This window comes from Empidonax traillii, unplaced genomic scaffold, assembly GCF_003031625.1.
Source record: "Empidonax traillii isolate 1590-97213 ecotype Southwest subspecies unplaced genomic scaffold, ASM303162v1 scaffold997:size582561, whole genome shotgun sequence".
NCBI lineage: Eukaryota > Metazoa > Chordata > Aves > Passeriformes > Tyrannidae > Empidonax > Empidonax traillii.
Window position 1 is genome coordinate 541,293 of NW_020956190.1, and position 21,465 is coordinate 562,757.

Sequence of the window (21,465 nt, forward strand, 5' to 3'; positions counted from 1 at the left end):
AACACTGTGAAATACACACTGCACTTTTTCTATATAAAGTAGAAAAAGTTCTATATAAAGTATATTGCTATTTTAGGCATAGTTTGGCTTTTACAGTACCTTGTATGTATCTTGCTTGCTACCAATAAGGTACTGGGGCAGGAGGAGGAAACATATCTATCTGACTTTGAAGTGCCTATGGTCTGTATCCATGATGGAGTCCATCCAGTCCTCTGCATTATAAAAAGTGAAACGTAAACAGCATCTGCAGTGCGCAGTAATCACTGGGTTTTTTTGATGTTTTTTTGCTACTTATATTAAGTCTTTGGAATTCTTCTGATTTTGTTCCTGAATGCATGCAGTTGAAAGACTTGCAGGTCTTGCTTATTTTTGTTGTCTTCAAATGGTGAGCTGTTTATTTATCAAGGAAGTCAGTGTATCTGCAAATCCTTTTTGAGCTGAAAATAGATGTTATTCTGCTAATATTCACAAAGGAGTATAGGGACAGTAAGATTGCCTCTAGGACGACATGTAAGATCCAAATTAAGAATCACCATTGCTGCCCTTTGCCCCCAAGGATAAGTATGATGAGCTGCTGATGATCATTGGATCCAGGAGGAGTGATCTGAATCAGAACATGGCTCTTAAGAGCCAGTATGAGCGGGCTTTGCAGGACCTGGCTGACCTGGTAGAAACAGGCCAAGAAAAAATGGCTGGTGACCAGAAAATGATTGTTTCTTCTAAGGAAGAGGTTCGATTGTTGCTTGACAAACATAAGGTAAGAAACTGGGAATGTATTTCAGGACTAATCATGAAGGTAACCTTGTTGTCATGGTTTAACCCCAGCCAGCAACTAAGTACCACACAGCTACTTCCTCACTTCACCCTTCCCTCCCTGGGGAGAAGGAGAATCGGAAAGAAAAAGTAAACCTCTTGGGCTGAGATACGAACAGTTTAATAACTGAAACAAGATAAAATTTAATACTAATAATACTACTATTGATAATAATAATAGAATTAGTAAATATAATTGTAATGGAGAGGAAATAAACACGAGAAATAAATAAGTGCTGCACAAGACAGTTGTTCACCGCCTCATGACCAATACCCAGCCTGTCCCCAAGCAGCAACCAGCAGCTCCCCTGAGTTTATATACCGAGCATGATGTTCTGTGGTATGGAATATATCCCTTTGGCTAGTTCAGGTCAGTTGTTCTGGCCATACTCCCTCCCAGCTTCTCTTGCATCTCCTCCCTGAAAGAGCATGGGAAACTGAGAAGTCCTTGGCTTAGGGTAAGCACTACTCAGTGACAACCAAAACATCAGTGTGTCATCAACATTATTGCGACAGTAAATCCAAAACACAGGTCTTTACCAACTACTAAGAAGAAAAGTAAGGCAGCTGAAACCAGGACACTTGTAAAGAGCAAATTGCAGACCTTTTGTTTCTAAAGATTCAAGAACTTTCCAGAATGGTGGGATTGACTTTATTTTGAATTGGAGTCAATGAGCTGTTCTGACACTGAGTTTCAAATGCTTTGTTTAAGGTGAACCCTGTAGATTGCATTTTCTTCCTTATTCTAATAACAAGTTCTTAGTCTTGTCTTGTCATGCTGCATAGCAATTTCATCCACCATTCCATTTATTTTCAACAGAAATTTACATTTGCTAGTACCCACAAATATAAAAAGGATTTTCCACGTGTTTTTAGTAGGCAGAATTTTTTGGGAGTGGTTATCCTATTTATGCTATTTTTGTTTATGGAATCTTTGAAAATACTATTGTCCTCTTTAAGTTGTCTGCTGGACTTTGTGAAATGTTGTGGAGTGAAAAATTTACCTTATTCTATGTCTACAGATACTTAATTGTAATGCTTATGTCTTAAAATGTAACAATTCCACTTTCTCTTTTTTATTCTCCCTCCACCCTCACACCCAAATTTTTCAGGAATACTTTCAAGGGCTGGAGTCTCACATGATCCTAACAGAAACACTTTTTAGAAAGATGAGTAGCTTTGCTCTCTTAAAAGAAACTCAGTCACATTCAGAGCTAATGACACAAGCTTCAGCTGTATTAAAGCTGGCTCATAAACGAGGTGTGGAGCTGGAATACATTCTAGAGGTAAGAATTTCTGTGGTCTTTTCTATACTACCATTGTGATCAACCACCAGGATATACTATAATGTTGATTTTGTGTGCTTGGACAGAATTGGTGGACATCAGTCCTTTTTGTCATAAACACGAGGCACTGATAGACTATGTGCAGTCTTTTCTATTTAACTGTTGTGACCTTCACGTGACACAAACTGTATTCATTTAAGTTTTAAGAGCTGCTGAGCTTTAGCTGGTAGGGAGAGCATGACACTTTTATCCATGTGTTCTAACCAAAAGTTGAGCTTGGTAGAGAAATGGTGTCTTATTACAGGTCCACTGGACATCTGTACTTTTATTTCTCTACTTTTACAATCATGCAGCTATAGGAGTTCAGACCAAAAATACAAATAATAAAAACGCTAGATACGCAGATTGACCATATACATGAATAATTTGTTCTTGTAGACCTGGATGCATCTAGATGAAGATTATCAGGAACTTACCAGACAGCTGGAGTCTGTTGAAGGAAATATCCCCACTGTTGGTTTGGTGGAAGAGACAGAGGACAGGCTTACAGACCGGATTGCACTTTTTCAGGTTGGTGCTTTTTAGACATTCTCTACTGAAAAGTTGGATGAAAGGGATCTCTGAAGGTCACATAGTCCAGCCTCCCACTTGAAGCAGTACAGTTGTCACAGGCTGGAGCAGCAACAGCTTTGGAAACCTTGGAAGATGGAGATCCCAAGCTGACCAGGGGACCAATTGCAGTCCTGCACCACCACCTACTGAAAAGGTTTTCTATAATGCCCAGTCTGTACCTTCAACTTCCAGCTTTGTCATCATTGTCCTTTTTTGTATTGTGTGGCACTACTGAGGAGCATTTACCTATGTCATCCTTTTAATTCTACTCTGAATGGTTGTAGACCTTTGTTAGACTGGCCTTTAGCTTCCTGTTTGTCAATCTAAAGTAAGTGCACTTCTTTCAACCTCTTTGTAAAGCACATGTGCTCTAGGTCCCTCAATAACTTCATAGTTCTTCCCCAGACCCTGGCAACTTCCTTCTTCCTCAGCTCATTGGGCAATGGGGTCAAACCACGATCAGATGGACAGATGTGGCCTCATCAGCTTCATGTAGATGAGGATGATAACTCCACAGTCCTAATATAGGCCAGTGCTGTGGCTTGCCTTGTTCACATCTTGGTTATAGAAGATGTCAGGTTAAATACACTAGCCATTCCCTTTCTAAGATGTACTGAGAAACAGGGTTAGTCTGCCCAAGGTAGAGAATTTGCACTTCTTGAGCCTTCTAAGATTTCTGCTGTCTCCAACCTCAAGTTTAGTAAGGTATCTCTGGACTAAGTCTGCAATTTTTTGTCTCAGCCACTCTTCCTAAATTATTATCATCCACATATTTAATGAGGGAATGCTGTCTGCTATGATCCATGCTCTTGAGATGTTGAAGAGATTTGGAATAAAATATCAACAATCTCTGGAGTACTCTTCCCATTGCAATCTGCCAGTCAGGCATCAAGCCTTTGATCACTAGTGTTTGAGACTAGTAATGAAGCTCATTTTCAGTCCACATAACAGTCCATTTATCCAGCCCAATTCTCTCCACTTTAGAGGAGGGTCCTGTGAGAAATGGTCTCAAAGGCCATAGTGAAGTCAGTCTCATCCACAGAGACAGTAATTTTGTCATAAAAGACTATCGAGTCAGCAAATCCAAGCTGAATATTCCCGATTACCTTTTGGTCGTTTTTGTGCTTGAAAATGGATTTCAAGAAGATATGCTCCATGATCTTTCCAGAGAGCAAGGTGAAGCTGAACAATCTGCTGTTCTTCGAGTTGCCTTCCTCCCCAAATGCAACAAGTAGCTTAAATATAGGTTTTCTACCATGACCTGTTTTTTTGGTCTAGTGTTCTCTCTTTGTCTCCTTATATTAGACATTTTAGTCGGGGCTTTTTTTGTTTGCTTGTTCTGTTTCACAGAAAAATGTCAAATTAGTCTTGAAAATTGACTTGTGTACTCTGAATTTGTTATGTATATTGTTCTTTTACCAAAGAGCTTTCTGCTTTTCCAGTGGTATGAGGACAACTTAAGCAATCTACTGCTGGGTGAAGGGACTGTATTGGTTTTGTTTAATGCTAGGTATTGTTTATTTTGGTTCTAGAGCTGGAGCAGAGGGAAAAAGTGTGATGTGCCATGGTGGGTGACATTAGATATGCTACAAAATGCAATAAAAGGAAATTAAATATTGAGAAAGTGTGGTAGCAGAGACCTGCAGAGCTATCTAACCATCTTGTCTGTCATTACAGCATCTGAGATCCAACCTGACTGAATACCAACCTAAATTATACCAAGTTCTAGATGATGGGAAAAGACTCCTTTTTTCTGTTAGCTGCTCAGATCTCGAAAGTCAGCTGAACCAACTAGGAGAACACTGGTTAAGTAACACCAGCAAAGTTACCAAGGAGCTTCACAGGCTGGAGACAATACTGAAGCACTGGACAAGGTAATGCTGATGTAATGGACAACATAAAGATCTTCAGCTGTGCTCCTCAGGTCAAAGGCATTTTGAATGCAGAATTATTAGATTCAGCATTTCAAAGAAAGTACTTTGAGATGTGTCATAGTTTGACTACTCTTTATTCCACAGAAGTGCTATTGTACTCTCTCATTTGTAATAAACATGTAGCAGATAAGAGCTGGTGGGAGGAAGTCAGAAAATAGCTTATTTAGATGACTAAGTTATAAGCCCTATGTGTATATAGGTTCATGAGAAAAAGGGTATGTGCTTTGCTGGGTAGCATCAGCATGTTCTGTTAGGACTCTTGTGGGTCTGTGTGATTGCATATATGAAAGGGAGCTTTAGCTACCTTTAGTAGAGTTCATATGCTACTTTTGAAATGAATTTTCTAAGTGGTATGCAAGATTTGTCTATTATTCATGAATCCAGGCTTACGTAGAGACACTCTTGTTCTGTAATCTCATTAATTGCTTGGCATGTGAAATGATATGGAGAGGGTTTCTGAAAAAAAAAGTTAAGTTTCTGCTCTAACATACTTTGCGGTACAGCTTTAGTAAGACTGAGACTTCTAATGGAAATCAAAAATCTCTTTATGTGTGTCAGGTGGGATTACAGCTTGTCCAGGGAGATTTGTAACCTAGTTACTAGTCCTTCATTCAACTTAGTTTTTCCTAAGAGGCAAAATGAAGGCACTGTTAGAAATTGTGAGCATAATGGCTAAAATAAGAGCTTCCTGATGTTATGCCTATCTGTAAAATAAATTATTTTTTCTGAAATTTTATAAAGGAAAGAAAATATTTTTATTTTAAATCTAGCATTCACTGTCTTCCTCTAATACATGGGGGAGAGACTGCTCAGTTGGAGGCAAGAAGTGGCAATGACTGTTTTAGACTTCTTTAAACACCTTTACAGGTATCAAAGTGAATCAAATGAATTGACACAGTGGTTACAATCTGCAAAGGAGCGACTTGAGTTTTGGAGCCAGCAGTCTTTGACAGTTCCTCAGGAACTGGAAACAGTCCGAGACCACCTAAACTCCTTTTTGGTAAGTCATTCATGGACTTGGGACACCTATTTCTCTCCAATTACAAATAAACAGTTGATTAACCAGATGGTTATACTTTTTCTCATCATTGAAGTAGTGAATATGAAAAAAAAATCTGATTCTGTAGTTAGGGTTTCATTCAAAACAGTGGTGAGTATGCACATTAAGCCCTTCTTTGCTATATGCAATGACTGTAAATCTTGATGATTCTGAAAAGAGAAAATGGTTTTGTGACTGGAAACAATTTGTCTTCTCAGTTAATCCGAAGTATAGTCATTAAACACTTATAGAAAGTACATATTTTAAAGGGAAGGGATGATATTCTTAGCTTTCTGAGATAAAGTTTTAGAATAGTACTTGATTATTTGCACAAAAATGGTTCTGCTTACAGGAGTTTTCAAAAGAAGTGGATGCTAAATCATCACAGAAATCCTCTGTCCTGAGTACTGGGAACCAGCTCCTCAGACTTAAGAAAGTAGATACAGCAGCATTGCGTGCGGCATTGTCCCACATTGAAACCCAGTGGACAGAGTTGCTCACACAAATCCCAGCAGTACAAGAGAAATTGCACCAGGTAAGAAAAACAGCTATGACCTTTGATATTCCAGAAAATTGAGACAGTTGGCACTGCCTAGTTGCTTCCTTTCTCAATTTATTCATGTGAGGCATGATAGGAACAACATTATTTCTGTTTTGTTGTGGGAAAGGTTACACTTAGTTTCAAATTCTGTCTGCTCATACTGTCTAACACCAGTTGGTGGTAATTTCAGACTTTCACAATTACATTTGTTACATTTTAACCAAAGGATAGAAGAGTGTTTTATCAACAAGCTGGTATGCATGTGTGGTATGCTTATGTATGGAAAAAGGGAGTTCATATATATCCCTGTGCCCTGTCAACTTTGGATGGTGTTTTTTTCAAATTAAATAGACTAGGTTCAAGTCTGTGAAAGACAAAATAGATCTAAAAACGTTTTTTCGTGGTTTCTGCTAGTATGTGTAGGAGCAAGAGGCTTTTGGCTGTGTAGTTTTGGAGTTTTAATGCTATAATACTGAAGTTAAAGAATTATACAGGTTGAAAAGCTGGTTTACTATTCAGTTGCTAGGAGATTACCAGTATAAGATGTTGCTTCAGTTTATAACTTGGAATGGTCTCAGAGTTAGTAATGATGTGATTTACGGAGAGAGAGGAAGGACAACAAATGTTAACTAAGTCTGTTATAGTAAACAAAATAATGTCATTCAGTAGTTCTCTTAATTGTCTTGCAATGCAAAGTGTATATGTCTACCTAAAAATGTCATAGAACACATTTCTGAGTAAATAAATGTAAGCAAGCAATACTCTATCAAAAACTGAACATGTGTCTTTTAAGAAAGAAAAAAAAGGGTACTATTCAAAATTAACCTGTTTAGAAATTGCTGCACAAGAAGAGTAGTGTGAAAATGTTTTCCGTTGAGTCTATTCATTAGTCATTTGCAAAACCAGCAAAAGTGTAGTTTAAAGTTGATCAGCTACATAAGACCTGGCACAGAATTATGGAATGAAAATGCAGAACCTTTAGGAAGTCAGAAATGGAATCTTTGAGTTTATCCAGTTTCTTATTTCCAAGAATGGAAATAAGAAGCCTTTAATATAGTATTTTCTTATTAGGATGCAAGCGGTTATACAATATACCTCCTAGTAAAACTTTTTTCCCCCTTTTTTTTTTTAACTTCTTTTCTTTTTATAACTTCAGTGATATTTTAGGGATGTAAAATAGCATAAGAACAGGTAAAGGAAATGTACTATGGTAACGCAAATCAAGGAATTCTTATCCATTTTCTTCGCAACATGAGTTTTAAGTCTGTTATCTCACCAGCTCCAGATGGACAAAATTCCTTCTCGCCATGCCATCACTGAAGTTATGAGCTGGATTTCCTTGATGGAAAATGTCATTCAACAGGATGAAGAAAATATAGAAAATGTAGTAGGACAGAAAGTAATTCAGGATTACATCCAGAAGTACAAGGTACTGAATATCAGTGTTATTGATTTTCCTTTTGAATTATCCCCATTAAATATTTATACATATGTGAAATATAAGTGATTTAGTATGGGCCTTACTTTGTGGATTGGTTAGAATTGTGCAAGAGTTAGAATTTGGCAATATTTGATACTGTGGAAAAGGAACCAAAATTACTTTTACTGTTTACTTATGGCAGGAATATAATTTAATTATACCTTAATTTCCAGGAAAATCCAAAACAATATGCACATTATTAAACCTTATTAGATCTGTCTTTCATCCAAAAATCATAAAGCACTTTGCAAATTATATGAGTTGTTGTATGAATTCTCTGCATAACATCTTCTCCTCAAAGCGTAGCCAGTTCTTGAGTAAAAGGTGGCCAGTCATTTACAGATCAAAATAATTTTGATAAGTTTCTGAAGCAAAAACAAAAGATGCTATATTTTGAGATAATTTTTGAGGAGTATATATATAACACAATTACACTTTTTAAACTAGATCAGTAGCACTTTTAGAATAGATCTGCACACAGTGAATTTCTTCCTAATGTCAGATTGATTTCAATAGCCTCCTGAAAAATTACTTTACTTCTTGGTTAAAATCATAGAATGGTTAGGATTGGAAGAGGCCTTTGAGATCATCTAATTCTAATCCCCCCACTGATGAGCAGGGATGCCACCCACTAGATCAGATTGGCCAGCACCCCATCCCACCTTGAACACTTCCAGGGATGGGACATCCACAGCTTTTCTGGGCTACCTGTTCCTGTGCCCCACCACTCTCTGAATAAAGAACTCCTTCCTAACATCTAATTTAAATCTCTCCTCTCTTAGTTTGGAACTATTCCTCCTTGTCCTGTCGCTATCTACCCATGTAAAAAGTCACTCTCACTCTTTTTTATAAGCCCCTTTAGGTACTGGGAGGTTTTAATGAGGTCTCCCCACACCCTTCTCTTCTCCAGGCTGAACAACCACTTCTCTTAACCTTTCTTAGGAGAGGTGCTGCAGCCTTGTCATCGACCTAGGGGCCTTCCTCTGGACCCATTCCAACAGGTCCACATCTTTCTTGTGCCAAGGACCCCAGAGTGGATGCAACACTCCAGGTGTGGTTTCATGAGAGCAGAGGGGGAGAATCACCTCCCTCTAACTGCTGGCCACTCCTCTTTAGATGCAACCCAGGATGTGGTTGGCCGCCTGGGCTTTGAGTGCACACTGTTGGCTCCTGTCCAGCTTTTCATCCATGAGAACTCCCAAAACCTTCTCTGCAGGGCTGCTTTCAATGAGTTCATCTCCCAGTCTGTACTCCTGCCTGGGATTTTCCTGACCCAGGTGCAGCACCTTGCACTTGGACTTGTTGAACTTCATGGTTCTCATGGGCTAACTTCTCAAGTTTGTCCAGGTCCCCCTGAATGGCATCCCTTCCTTCAGTTATGTCAGCTGCACCACTCAACTTTGTGTCATATGGAAACTTGGTGGGGATGTACTTGTTCTCACTGTCTGTGTCATTTTAAAAATATTAAAGAGCACAGGTCCCAAGACAGAGCCCTGAGGGACATCACTCATCACCGACCCCTACCTGGACATAGACCCATTGACCACTGCTCTCTGATCGCGTCCATCCAGCTAATTCCTTATCCACTGAATAGTCTTCTCTTCAAAACCATGTCTCTCCAATTTGGCGATAAGGATGTCATGTGGGACTGTGTCAAAAGCCATACAGAAGTCTAGGTAGATGGCATCAGTTGTTCTTCTCTTGTTGACTGGTGCAGTCACTCCATAGAAGACCACCAGACTGATCAAGCAAACTGATCAATTTCCCCTTACCAGAACCAGACTGAACAATCTCCCCTTAGGATAGTTGTTCTGGCTATCTTGCATATACTTGCTTATCTTGTATGTGCCTTAACATTGCTTCCATGAGGATCTGCTCCACAATCTTCCCAGACACAGAAGTGAGGCTAACTGGTCTGTAGTTCCCCAGGTCTTCCTTTCTTGTCTTTGTAATAGGAACAGTGTTCCCTTTTACCAATCAATGGTGACTTCGCCTGATCACTGCGACTTTTCAAATATGATGGAAAGTGACTTGGCAACAGCAGTAGGTAGCTCCCTCAGAATCCTGGGATGCATCTCGTCAGGTTCCATAGACTTAAACCTATTCAGCTTCATCAGGTGGTCCTGAATCTGCTCTTCACTTACAGTGGGAGGGATTTTGTTTCTAATTTCTGGTCAATTGCTAAAAAAAACTTTTAGTTAAATTGTAATAAAGTTGTAATTTGTGAAAATTTTTCCTCTGTTTTGAAGGAAGGTGAGAAATTATGGTACTTATGTGCTGGTGTTTTTATTTCCCTCTTTTCTTCTAGGGTTTCAAGATAGATTTAAATTGCAAACAGTTGACTGTTGACTTTGTGAACCAATCAGTGCTACAGATCAGCAGCCAGGATGTCGAAAGTAAACGCAGTGACAAAACTGATTTTGCAGAGCAGCTCGGAGCAATGAACAGACGTTGGCAGATCCTTCAAGGCCTGATAACAGAAAAGGTAAAGAAAAAGATCTATCTGCTTGGGGGCGCATTTTCAAAATACACAGAACTGTAAGACTATTATGCTTGGAAACCACTGCAGGTCATATAGTTCAATCTCAGGCTCAAACAGAGCTAACTAGAGTAGATTGCACAGGGACTTGGTTATCTGAGATTTGAAAATCTCCAAGGAGAGATTCCACAACTTCTCTGGGCAGCTTATTCATGATTAACCACTCTGATGAGGGGATGAGTTTTTGTCTTGTTCTCGGTCAGAATTCCCCGTGCTGCAGCTTGTGACTGTTACCTCTTCTCCTTTTACTGTGTATCTCCAATAGTTGCCTCCATCTTCCCTATGCCTCTCCATAGGAGTGAAGAGTACAGTGAGGTGATTCCTTTGCCTTCTTTTCCCTAGACTGAATGAAGCCAGCCTCTCCTTGAATGTCTTGTGCTCCAGTCCCCCAACAACCTGAGTGGCCATACACCACTTCTTTAAATCTCTCCCTGCACTGGAGGTTCCAAAATTGGTTTTAAATGTTAAGGATCTGATCTTGACCTGCTGGGTGCACTCTCATTAATCTAACCCAGGATACAGTTGGCGTCCTTCAACACAAAATGCACGCAGCTGATTTACTGTGTTCAAGTTCTTGCTTATCATAGCCCCAAGTACTTTTCTTCTGTCCAACCTGCTGCCAGCCTATGTTGCGTGGTTATTTTGTCCCAGTGCAGGACTTTACATTTGTCTTTGCTCAATTTCATGAGGCTTGATGGGCCAATTCCACTGTCTTGTTGAGGTTTCTCTGAATGGCAGCCCTACTCTCTAGCATAACAGCTACTTCTCCCAAATCATTGCCATCTGTGAATGTGCTGAAAGCACCTGTCATCATGCTATGCAGTTTATTGATGAAGTTATTAAATGGTATCAACCACAGGACTGAGCCTGAAGATACATCTTGTAAATGACTGCCAGGTAGATGTTGAAATGTTTACCATGGACCTTTAAGCCTGATGACTGTGGTCATGTCATTCATTTGTAGACCTCCTGTCCAGCCTATGTCTCCTCAGTTTTGCTACCCTGTGAGATACTGTATCAAAAGTCTTGCTTTTAAAAGCCAAGGTAAATAGTGTCTACTGCTCTTCATTTGTCTGCACTGTCAATGATATCATCATAGCAGAGCATTCGGTTGGGTCAGGCACAATTCACCCATGGTAAGACCATGCTTTTTCCTTCTCCTTGTTCTTTATGCCTGTGGAAATGACATCTGGCAAAACTTGCAGTATATCCTTTTTCCAGCCACCAGCTACTTTCTGCAACCACTATGACCTTTTAAAGGTGATAGACAGCACCCTTGAAAAAAACATTGACAAGCTTGAATACGTCCTGCCTGGTTCTGTGGACTTTTATATGTCCAGATTACTTAGGCAGTCCTTAATTCTTTCCTCCTCTATCGTGACTAGTATCTCTGTATGCCAAAATTTGTTGATTGGCATGAAGACCTGGGAAGCACAAGAGGAGACCTTGTCAGTAAGATCAGATCAAAGAAGGTACTGCATACCTCAGGCTATTCTGTGGTTTTCCCTTGTTGGTGATGTACTTGTGAAGAGTAGCAGGAAGGACTTCTGTCTCTTACTAGTTAGTTCCCGACAATATTTTCCTTTCCTAATGTTGGCCCTGCATGACCAGGCCATTCTTCTAGGCCCGTTCTTTGTAATTCACTTTCTGTGGATTTGTCATTTTTGTGACTTGAGGCAATTGTCCTTAAAGATCAGCCAGCTTCCTGGATTCCTTTGTCATTCAGTACAACTTCCCATGTGGTCATGCTTATCCAGACAAACTGGTCTGCTAGTCTAAGGATCTTTACTACTTTCTTTCCTTACTTCACTCACAACTGTGTCATCATTATTGTGGCCAAGGTTGCTGTTGACCATCACATGCTCAACCAGTTCTAATTAAGATTATAGGGAATTAAGATGGCTCATTCCATAGAATGGAATTTGTCTTAAGTAATTTGAATGCTTTTTATGGTAATGCCGCTATTTTCAAATTCTGCTTTGTTATTTTCTTTCTTTCTTTTTTTCTATAAGAATAGAAGTGCTATCTCATTTACCATTTAGTAACACCTAAAGCAATCTAAGAAACTTAAAAGTAGTCAGTTGACAAAGAAGGTAATGTAAATCTTCATCTGCTTTAACTTGTTTATGAGCAAGGTATATAAAACATATGTTTGAATGCTTCATTTTATTTGGGAAATCCTGAGGTCCTTGATCTCTGAAAATAATTCCTCTTCATAAAAGTGTTCTGCTAAAGTGTTAGCTTCTTTCAGTGTGTCATAATATTTTGATATGTTATCTCTATATTATTATTTCTGGATATAGCAGGTTTTTTATTATTAACTCTATTACAAATAGTAAATATATTTAAATTTGAGCGCATATTGCATTAAATTTGAGTGCATAAATTTGAGTGAACTGTTTTTAAATTCTGAAAACATTCAGTTCCAAGAAGACACTGGTTAGCATTGGCCTTTAGGGATTTATTTAATTGACCCAACAATAAAGATAATTGTATGAGAAAATATATACTAATTTTTCTTTACAGATCCAGCTGTTGGAAAGCCTGCAGGAATCCTGGACAGAATATGAAAATAGTGTGCAATGCCTAAAAACTTGGTTTGAAACTCAGGAGAAGAAGCTAAAACAGCAACAAAAAATTGGTGACCAGGCTTCAGTACAGAATGCTTTGAAAGACTGTCAGGTAATTTTCCCTTATAAATAGCAGTGTTCTCTTTCCAAGAGTTAGAAACAACACTTTATCCATGTGAAATCTTAGTATCAGTGACTGAATTCCTCTTTACTTCAGCAAGGGAGAGATTTCATTTCTAAAGTGCAAGCAATAAAAGAGGAGGAAGAAACAATAATGTCCTATAGATGTTTAAAACCAACAAAATCATTAAGTCATTATTCTTTTTGCATTGGACATTTCAATGCATGTCAGGCATACTGAACTAGGAGACTGTCAAAGGAATATGTTGCCATTTCTGCTTAGCCAGTCTTATGGAAATTGATGTCATGAGCACTATGCTTAAATGTCCTTGAAACTTGTTTTTTCTGCCTTATCGCTCTTTCCTCCCCACCCCTCGCCTTTTTCTATTCTTTTTCCACCTGATATGTTCCACCTGACTATTCAAAGAAAAATGCTAGAATCCAAGGAATCCAGCTTTCATTCAGAATGTGTTGGGAATCTTTCTCTTTTATTTTCCCCTCAAATATTCAACTATCCAGAAAAGGGAAGAGAATCATGATTACGGTGGGCAAAGATGGGAGGAGGCAAAGTGTAGCTATACATAAGGCATGTAAGTTCAAAACCACCTCGGTTTTTCACATGAAATTCATACAAGGACAACACAGCAGTGAACAGGGTATTACAGTTGTCTCTGAATATCTTACTCAGAATAGCTCATATTTAAATAGTAAGAAGCTTACTTCTGGAGCTGTCAAGCTAGAGTAAAAGCTTATAGGTGTATAAGCAAAACAAATACTTCGAATTTGTAGACAAGGCCTCTACACAGAGTCAGGCATCACTTTTTTTTTTTCTAAAGTGTGTTTTTCTACCAGACACCAAATAATAAGTTTTACAGCATATCAAATGTGTAATTAAAACTCTACCAGGACAATCAAATGCCTGAAATCTTGGTCTTCTCATCCCCTTAAAAGGGAGTAGAAAGCATGTTTATCTTGGTGTGGCTGTCTTTTGTGCATGTATATATACATGCACAAATATAATATAATATAATATAGCATTTAGTTGTTCACAAACAGAAGAGCTGGAAATTTATTAAAATTAAATGCTTAAAAGAATTTACCCTATATTCATGAGTATATTAAGCCCATCTGTGTTTCTGCGAAGGCAAATAAGTGGTTAGGCCAAGTATGTTAGAGGTCAGGGTTTTTTTGTGAACTCTTGACTTAAGTTTTCTAACTGGTTGCAGTGCTTAGGTTCAGTTCAGGTATCTTTATGTTTTCAGCACAATAAGCCCATACAACTCATGGGAGGGTAATTTAGCACAGCCTGACATAATCAGCAGTTTGTGCTTGGCTGGAGTTCAAAGCTGAATCTGATTTATCACCTTTTAGATTCGTCTTTGTCAGGGAAGTTAGCAAATACACTTGGGGAGTTAGTTATGAATGGCAAGACTTTGATCAGCAGACAAAGACATTAAGAAAGAACTGTGTCAGACACTCCCATATATTTGGTTCAACTAGTACAAAAGCTAGAGTTTATTTATTAACCAATATTAGCTACTGCTTAGGGTTGTAATAAGTGAAGTCAACGATTTTTCCCTGTCACAGATTAGGAACAATAATGCAACTTTAATTCGATTATGAGTTCTAAAGGATGAATAAGGAAGCCCTTTTCAAAGAGAACCAGAAATATTTTCTGGTTTGAAACTTTGAATATTTTCAGTTTGAAACTTTTGGATGGCTTACATTCTGAATTTTTGAGCAACCTTGTAAAACTTACATGCCTTTTTTTAGTCCAAAAATCTACTGCCGGGAAATTCAAATTTATTATGTGCAACTTAGAAGAGTTTGCCTTGTTGTCAGCTGGTTTAAAAAACCTGGTTTTTTTACTCTGGCTGTAGTCTGGAACAAGGTCAGGGCTAGATGTTTGAAGAAATGTAAAAATAATACAAAAGAAAAGGCTAAAAATAAACAGTGAAGCAAAAATGCTCTCACATATATGTATAATGACAAAAGTGTGTTGTATGTGTACAGGGATCAATTCTGTAATAGCAAGTGTTTGCAAGACTGGGAAGAATTTTCCTTCAAATACTTTCCCGACTATGTAAAATGTAAAGTCTGTTATGGCAATATTTCACTTGTTTTTTGGGTTCATAGGGAGATAAAATTATTTTGGTTTGCCCAGAGGTTTTTTTTTGTATTCTTTTCTTTCATTGGTGATCCATTTCTCTCAGTAAGAAGAGGCTTGCAGAAAATGACAATATAACCTGAGATCACATGACATACTAGTTAATGTAGGGGTAACACAAAATTGCTGTCACCTCATAGTCTGCTGTCTTTGTGATACTGACAGGTAAACACAAATTTGTGGTGGCCTGAAGCTTACAAACCATAATTCCCCAATCTGCTCAAAGTCAGTGTTTTTGCTACCTGAATCTGCAGAGTTTCTGAGTACTGCAGAACTTTCTTGGATCTTCCTGCACCATGCTATGAAATTATATAGGTAGTTCCCTGGCTAGGAATGAGCTTATGGGAATGTGCGATATGACTCACAGTTGCTTACCAAGTCTTCTTGTCCTTCATTTTCTGGCTTCATTCTCAGGGTATTAAGGCATGAGCAAAATGCTATCAAGTTCATTAATGCTTCCCAACAACAAGCAACCTTGAAGAAGAAAATTCCTGCAGTCTGTTGCTTGTAGTCATTGCCTGTACTCCAGTGAACTTGTCATCTAGAAAAGGGAAAGGCTTGCTGTCCTCAAGCAAGAGGTTTTTCTGGGCCTGGGCAAAGGAATAAAGACCACTTTGTTTGAGGACTCATGGCAAATTGACATCTTTCCCTAGGAAGTCATTTTGTCATTTTCCTTGGGTGACAAAATTAATTTTTTTCCAGCAGCTTGAGCCAGCTTTGCACTAATTAAAAGGCCCTCTCAGTGTTCTAGGAAGAATTAAAACACACAACATTTTTTCCTCTACAAAAAGTAATTTCCCGAAGAAGCCAAAGTCTGCTCTCCTGAAACCCATGGTAGTGAGCTTACTTGCCACTCCAGTGATACTGAATTCCACCATTTCATGGTCACTGCAGCCCAGTCTGCTCTTGAGCTTCACATTCCCCACCTTCTCACCTCCTTGTTGGTGAGACCAAGGTACAGCATAGCCCCTGTTCTCATTGGCTCCTCTACCACTTGGAGAAGAAAGTTATCATCAGTGCTTTCCAGAAACATTCTAGATTGCTTATGCCCTGCTGTGTTGTCTTTCCAACAGATATCAGGGTGGCTGAATTCCCCCAGGAGGACTAGGGCTTGTCAGTGTGGGTCTGCTCCTCTTTGTTAAAAGAGGTTCTCATCTGCTTGATCTCCCTGGTTAAATGGCCTGTAGCAGACCACCACTATAATATCACCTGTCCCAGTCCTTCCTTTAATCCTGATCCATAAGTTCTTGGTCAGCTCCTCATACATCTGTGGGCAGAGCTCCATGCACTTCAGCTGGTCACTGACATAAAAAAGAAACACTTGCTCCTCTGTCCTTCCTAAACTGCCTGTATTCTTCCATTCCAACACTCCACTTGTAGGAGCCATCCCATCATCTCTGAGTGACAATAGCCCTGTGTGTGTTTGCCTAGAGGTAATTAAGCTGGGCCCTGCTGTCCTATTTGTAAGGAGTTTTGTACTCTTACATGACAACAGAAGATTGTACAAAACTTTTATGTAGAGGGCATGTTTCTATTTAACAGCAAACTACTAGGCTCTAAAGGGAACATGAAATATTCAGTGGAATTGCTGATGGTTTATGAAGACCTTGAGAATAAAAAGCGAAAATATGCAAGCATGACTCTTATTTTTTAAAATAAGGAGCTTATGGGCTTCTTTTCTATATCCAGGTTTTATTTAGCTGATTAAAACAAGCAAACATACTCAAATATCTTCTTTTTTTTTTTTTTTCAGGAATTAGAAGAATCAATAAAAACAAAGGAAAAAGAAGTGGAAAATATACAACAGAGTGGTCTGTCTTTGGTACAGAACAAGAAAGAAGAAGTCTCTTCTGCTGTTATGAATACACTGCAAGAAATTAACCATTCCTGGGCCAATTTGGATCACATGGTAAAAGAATCATCAAGGGACAAATTATAGCTCCAGGAATAAGACCTGGAGGGAGAATTAGCAGCTGTAGATAGTGGATTTCTTCTGTGTTGTTGGGGAGGAGATTCTGAATTTTGTCCCTCTTCCCATCTATCCATCCATCAATCCCCAAGCTTGTGTGTGCACTCCACATAAGATGGGTATAATATTTCCTGTTTCAAGGATGCTTTTAATTTTTGTAATTGAAGCTTTTTAGATGCTTCCTGATATTTAGTGTAAAGGTACCAAATTATCTGTAAGAAACTACCTTTTCAAGCCCACCGGTCTCACAGAATAAGAGATCAGCAGTAATTGTCAACATCCAAAGTTTGATCAGCATAGGCTGCCTTCTCATGAGGAATGCAGTCTTGGTGCTAGCCTCTCTGCTAACTTCCATAGACTCATTTGCCTGCCTTAGGGATATGTGTTTCATAGCCTTAAGCAATTTCTCTTGATCCTGCTTTGGACCAAAGAGAAATGAATTTTGATATCTTTTCAGTCTCTGCCATTCAGCTTCTATAAAGTCAACAGAATTTTATGCTGTACCCAGTGTAAGCCCAGCTGATGGTTGTACAAAATCTTCGTTCTCAATAGGTGTAAGATCAGGAATGTAGAACAAGAAGCATGTGAGACCAAAAGGAAGAAAATAATTTTAACAAACCCCAAATATCTTGAATGCTTTTCATTTACTTTTGTTTTTATTCGTACCTCCTCCTCCTCCTAGGTTAGCCAGTTGAAGATATTGTTGCAGTCTGTTCTTGATCAGTGGAGCATTTACAAAGTGGCTTATGAAGAACTGAATAGTTACCTGACAGAAGCCCGATATTCTTTGTCCCATTTTTATCTTCTTACTGGTTCTTTGGAAGCTGTGAAAGGCCAGGTTGATAACCTTCAGGTAAAAAGAATTACTTTTGTCTGAAATTGCATGGATGCATATAACCATACATTTTGGTTCATAAGAAGTGGAAGTATAGACACTGGCACATTAAAATCACATGACCTTAAGAAAACACATTACAAAACAGCCATTGCATTTATCATTTTGCAGAAAAATAAAGTTGGGATAATTGTTTATTTTTTAGATTTTTGATGCTGCTCTTTATCATTTTGGGCGATCAAATTATAAAAAGTTTTTAATCATGCTAACGACCATTAAGACCAAAGTTTCTGATGCTACTTCATCAGGCTTCTGAGCTATAGGAGCATGTTGAGATCACATTTTTAACCTGCCCTTCAACGTTACAGTAGATTGATGATCAAGGAAAATAATGTTCCAAAAGCTGAGATACTCACATGTTCAAGTAATTTACCAGTGTAAGAAAAGCATAAAATACAAGACTCCTTGTCATGGGTTTCTGTGGTTGGGTTTTGGTAGGGGGGGGCTACAGGGGTGGCTTCTTTTAGAAGCTGCTAGAAGCTTCCTCTGTCTTATGGAACCAATGATAGCCAGCTCCAGGACAGACTTCCTGCTGCTGGCCAAGGCTGAGCCAATTAGGAGTAATAGTAACACCTCTGTGATAACGTATTTAAGAATAGAAGAGTGTTGTGAAGAAAAAATTCCATCCAGGGAGGAGCGGAGTGAGAACATGGGATAGCAGCATAGACACCAAGGTCAGTTCAGAAGTAGGGGGAGGAGGGAGCAAGGGAAGGACTCAGAGCTGAGGCCCCTGCAGCCCATGGAGGACCATCAGGGTGCAGAGACACCCCTGCAGCCCATGGAGGAGCCCATGCTGGAGCAGGTGGATGCATGAAAGAGGTTGTTTGCCCATGGGAGGTCCAAGATGGAATGGGGTCCTGCAGGAGACCTGTGGCCCGTGGAGAGGGAAACCCCCGCTAGAGCAAGTTTTTCCCCAGCAGGACTTGTGGCTGCTGTGGGGGACCCACACTGGTACAGCTCCTCTATGAAGGACTGCACCCCATGGAGGAGTGACGCACAGGACAGCAGATTGGGAAGAACTGCTGCCTGAGGGGTGAACTCACACAACAACTGACTGCAACCCCCATTCCCCATCGCCCTACACCACTTGGGAGGGAGGATGGAGAACATGGAAGGAAGGAAGGGTGGGGGAAGGTGTTTTTTTAAGACTGTTTTATCTCTCACTCTTTGGCTCTTACCCTGTTAGTAATAAATTTAGGTACTATTCCCACTTTGATTCTGTTTTGCCCATGAAGGTAATCAGTAAATGACCTCTCCCAGCTCTTATCTCTGCTCATGAGTCCTTTAGCTGTTTTTTTTTTTTCTCTCTCCTATGTCCAGTTGCAGAGGAAGAGTGAGAGAGCGACTTTTAGTGGGTCCCTGGAATCTGGCCAGGGTCAACCTGCTACACTCCTATTATGAAACGATGAATTAATATTAGTGGCAATAAACTAATTAAATAAAATATTCAAAATATTGTTCTATTACATAGAAAAATCTATTCTTTCAGAGAAAGTTGAATTCTTTAAAATAAAAAAAAATTAAAAAAAAAATTTCAGATGCCTAAAGTAGAAGAAATTCTGTTGTTCTTATTGTATTCTGTTCTTCTGTTAGTATTTACCCTCAAATTTAAGTTTACAGTATAATTTAAATATTTGTGTGATTTGAAGTCCAGACTTATATAAATCCTCTAAGCGTGAACAGCACTTTTCAAGTGAAGACTTAAAAAGAATCCAATACTGGACTTTACAGCCATTCTTGTAGATTCTACTATTTTACATGTTAGAGAGGAGTCACTAAAACAATAGGTACAGAAAATGACTTTTTTTGCTAATTAAGATTTTAACTAAACTTGGGCTGAGATTTGCTGGGCTGTTCAAACTGTAATAATATGCATAAAAATATTTAATTTTTAATAAAAAAAGGGCATTTTCACAGAATCACAGAATGGGTAAGGTTGGAAGGGACCACAGTGGGTCCTGGTCTAACCTCCCTGCTCAAGCAGGATCATTCAGATCACATGGGACAGGACTGTGTCCTTGAATATCTCCAGTGAGGGAGATTCCACAACCTCTCTGGGCACCTTGCTCCAGTGTGTGGTCACTTGCACAGCAAATAAGTTCTTCCTCATGTTCAGGTGGAACTTCCTGTGCATCAGTTTCTGCCCCTTGTCTCTTGTCCTATTGCTTGGCACCGCCGAGAATAGCCTGGCTCCATCCTCTTGGCACCCTGCCTTTAGATATTTATGCGTATTGATGAGGTCCCCTCTAAGTCATCTCTTCCCAAGACTGAACAGGCCCAACTCCCTTAGCCGTTCCTCATAATAGAGGTGCTTCAGTCCTACAGTCATCCGTGTTGCCCTCTGCTGGACAAGACGCACTTCCTTGACAGACACACTTCAGAATGATAACTGAAAGAGCGAGAACCTTATTTTCAGAATAAAGCTTTTTTTATGTTGTTATTTTTTCATTGTGTTCTAAACAGGAAAATGTTATTTAAATAATTTTCTTATATCTGTTAAGTTTAAGATTCAGTTTATAGACTTACTCTATGCAAAAGTACTTGTTTAGAATAATTTCTTTTGGAAGATTTTTACATATTGCAAAAATACAGGGTTAAAACTTTTTGATACACTTGATATAAAATCAAATTAATCTAACTACAGTCATATTAAACAACCTTTTTTTTATATGAAACACATGAAATCAACTTTGGCATTCATAATCTATATGATGCAATTGATACACACTATTTTGAAGTGTTTCTATGTCATGGAATTGTACTACCTCATGATTTGGTTTTGTTTTGTTATTCTGTTTTAGAGCCTACAAGATGAATTGGAAAAACAAGAAAATAGCTTACAGAAGTTTGGTTCTGTGACCAGTGTATTGTTGAAAGAATGTCACCCACCAGTGACTGAAACACTTACCAACACTTTGAAAGAAGTGAATATGAGGTAGAAAATGTCTGTGTGTTAAACTTTAATTTAATTAACAAATCTGTATTTATCTGTTGACCCAGTTTTCCATAATTTCTATTTTCATTAAATTTTATTATTTTATGGTTTAGGGGGTTTGGGGGGCTTTTTGGAACAGGCAGGATTATTCCTTTTGCCAAGGACTGGAGTAGAACTCTTATTTACTTATTTCATATTAAATGGAACATCGTCTTCTCCAGCAAAACACTTGGACATTACTGTCAGTAGTTTTGTTTCATGCATGACTGCCAAACAAGATTCATAAATACCATGCTGGAAAAGAATACTCCACTTAAAATTTGAAAATTGTGTCTGAAAATGTTGTTTGCAATGCATGCCTCAGGTTCCCCAGATTTTAGGTTGCTATTTGTAGTTATAGGAAGGGCATGATAGGCAAGAATGTCTAAGCTCCTCACCAGTACCTTTGCATACAACTTCCCCAACTTTGAGTTCAGACAAGAATTAGTGTAAGGGTTTACTTGGCAAAGCTACAGAAAGGGAGGATCCAAAACTAAAAAACTAGTTTGCTGGAAAGCTGGAAAGC

General features: G+C 38.8%; 1 protein-coding gene across 10 annotated transcripts in view; it reads left to right on the plus strand.

Moving 5' to 3' along the window:
* Positions 1-21,465, plus strand: part of SYNE1 (spectrin repeat containing nuclear envelope protein 1) — a 276,624-nt gene that overhangs the window by 238,024 nt on the left and 17,135 nt on the right. For all 10 annotated transcript variants that reach the window (XM_027903871.1, XM_027903873.1, XM_027903872.1 and 7 more), the window contains 12 exons: positions 557-757; positions 1,926-2,099; positions 2,538-2,669; positions 4,389-4,585; positions 5,513-5,645; positions 6,037-6,219; positions 7,505-7,654; positions 10,014-10,190; positions 12,771-12,926; positions 16,855-17,010; positions 17,753-17,923; positions 20,767-20,900. In XM_027903871.1, coding sequence (XP_027759672.1) covers positions 557-757; positions 1,926-2,099; positions 2,538-2,669; positions 4,389-4,585; positions 5,513-5,645; positions 6,037-6,219; positions 7,505-7,654; positions 10,014-10,190; positions 12,771-12,926; positions 16,855-17,010; positions 17,753-17,923; positions 20,767-20,900 — 1,964 coding nt within the window. The remainder of the gene's footprint in view (positions 1-556; positions 758-1,925; positions 2,100-2,537; positions 2,670-4,388; positions 4,586-5,512; positions 5,646-6,036; positions 6,220-7,504; positions 7,655-10,013; positions 10,191-12,770; positions 12,927-16,854; positions 17,011-17,752; positions 17,924-20,766; positions 20,901-21,465) is intronic.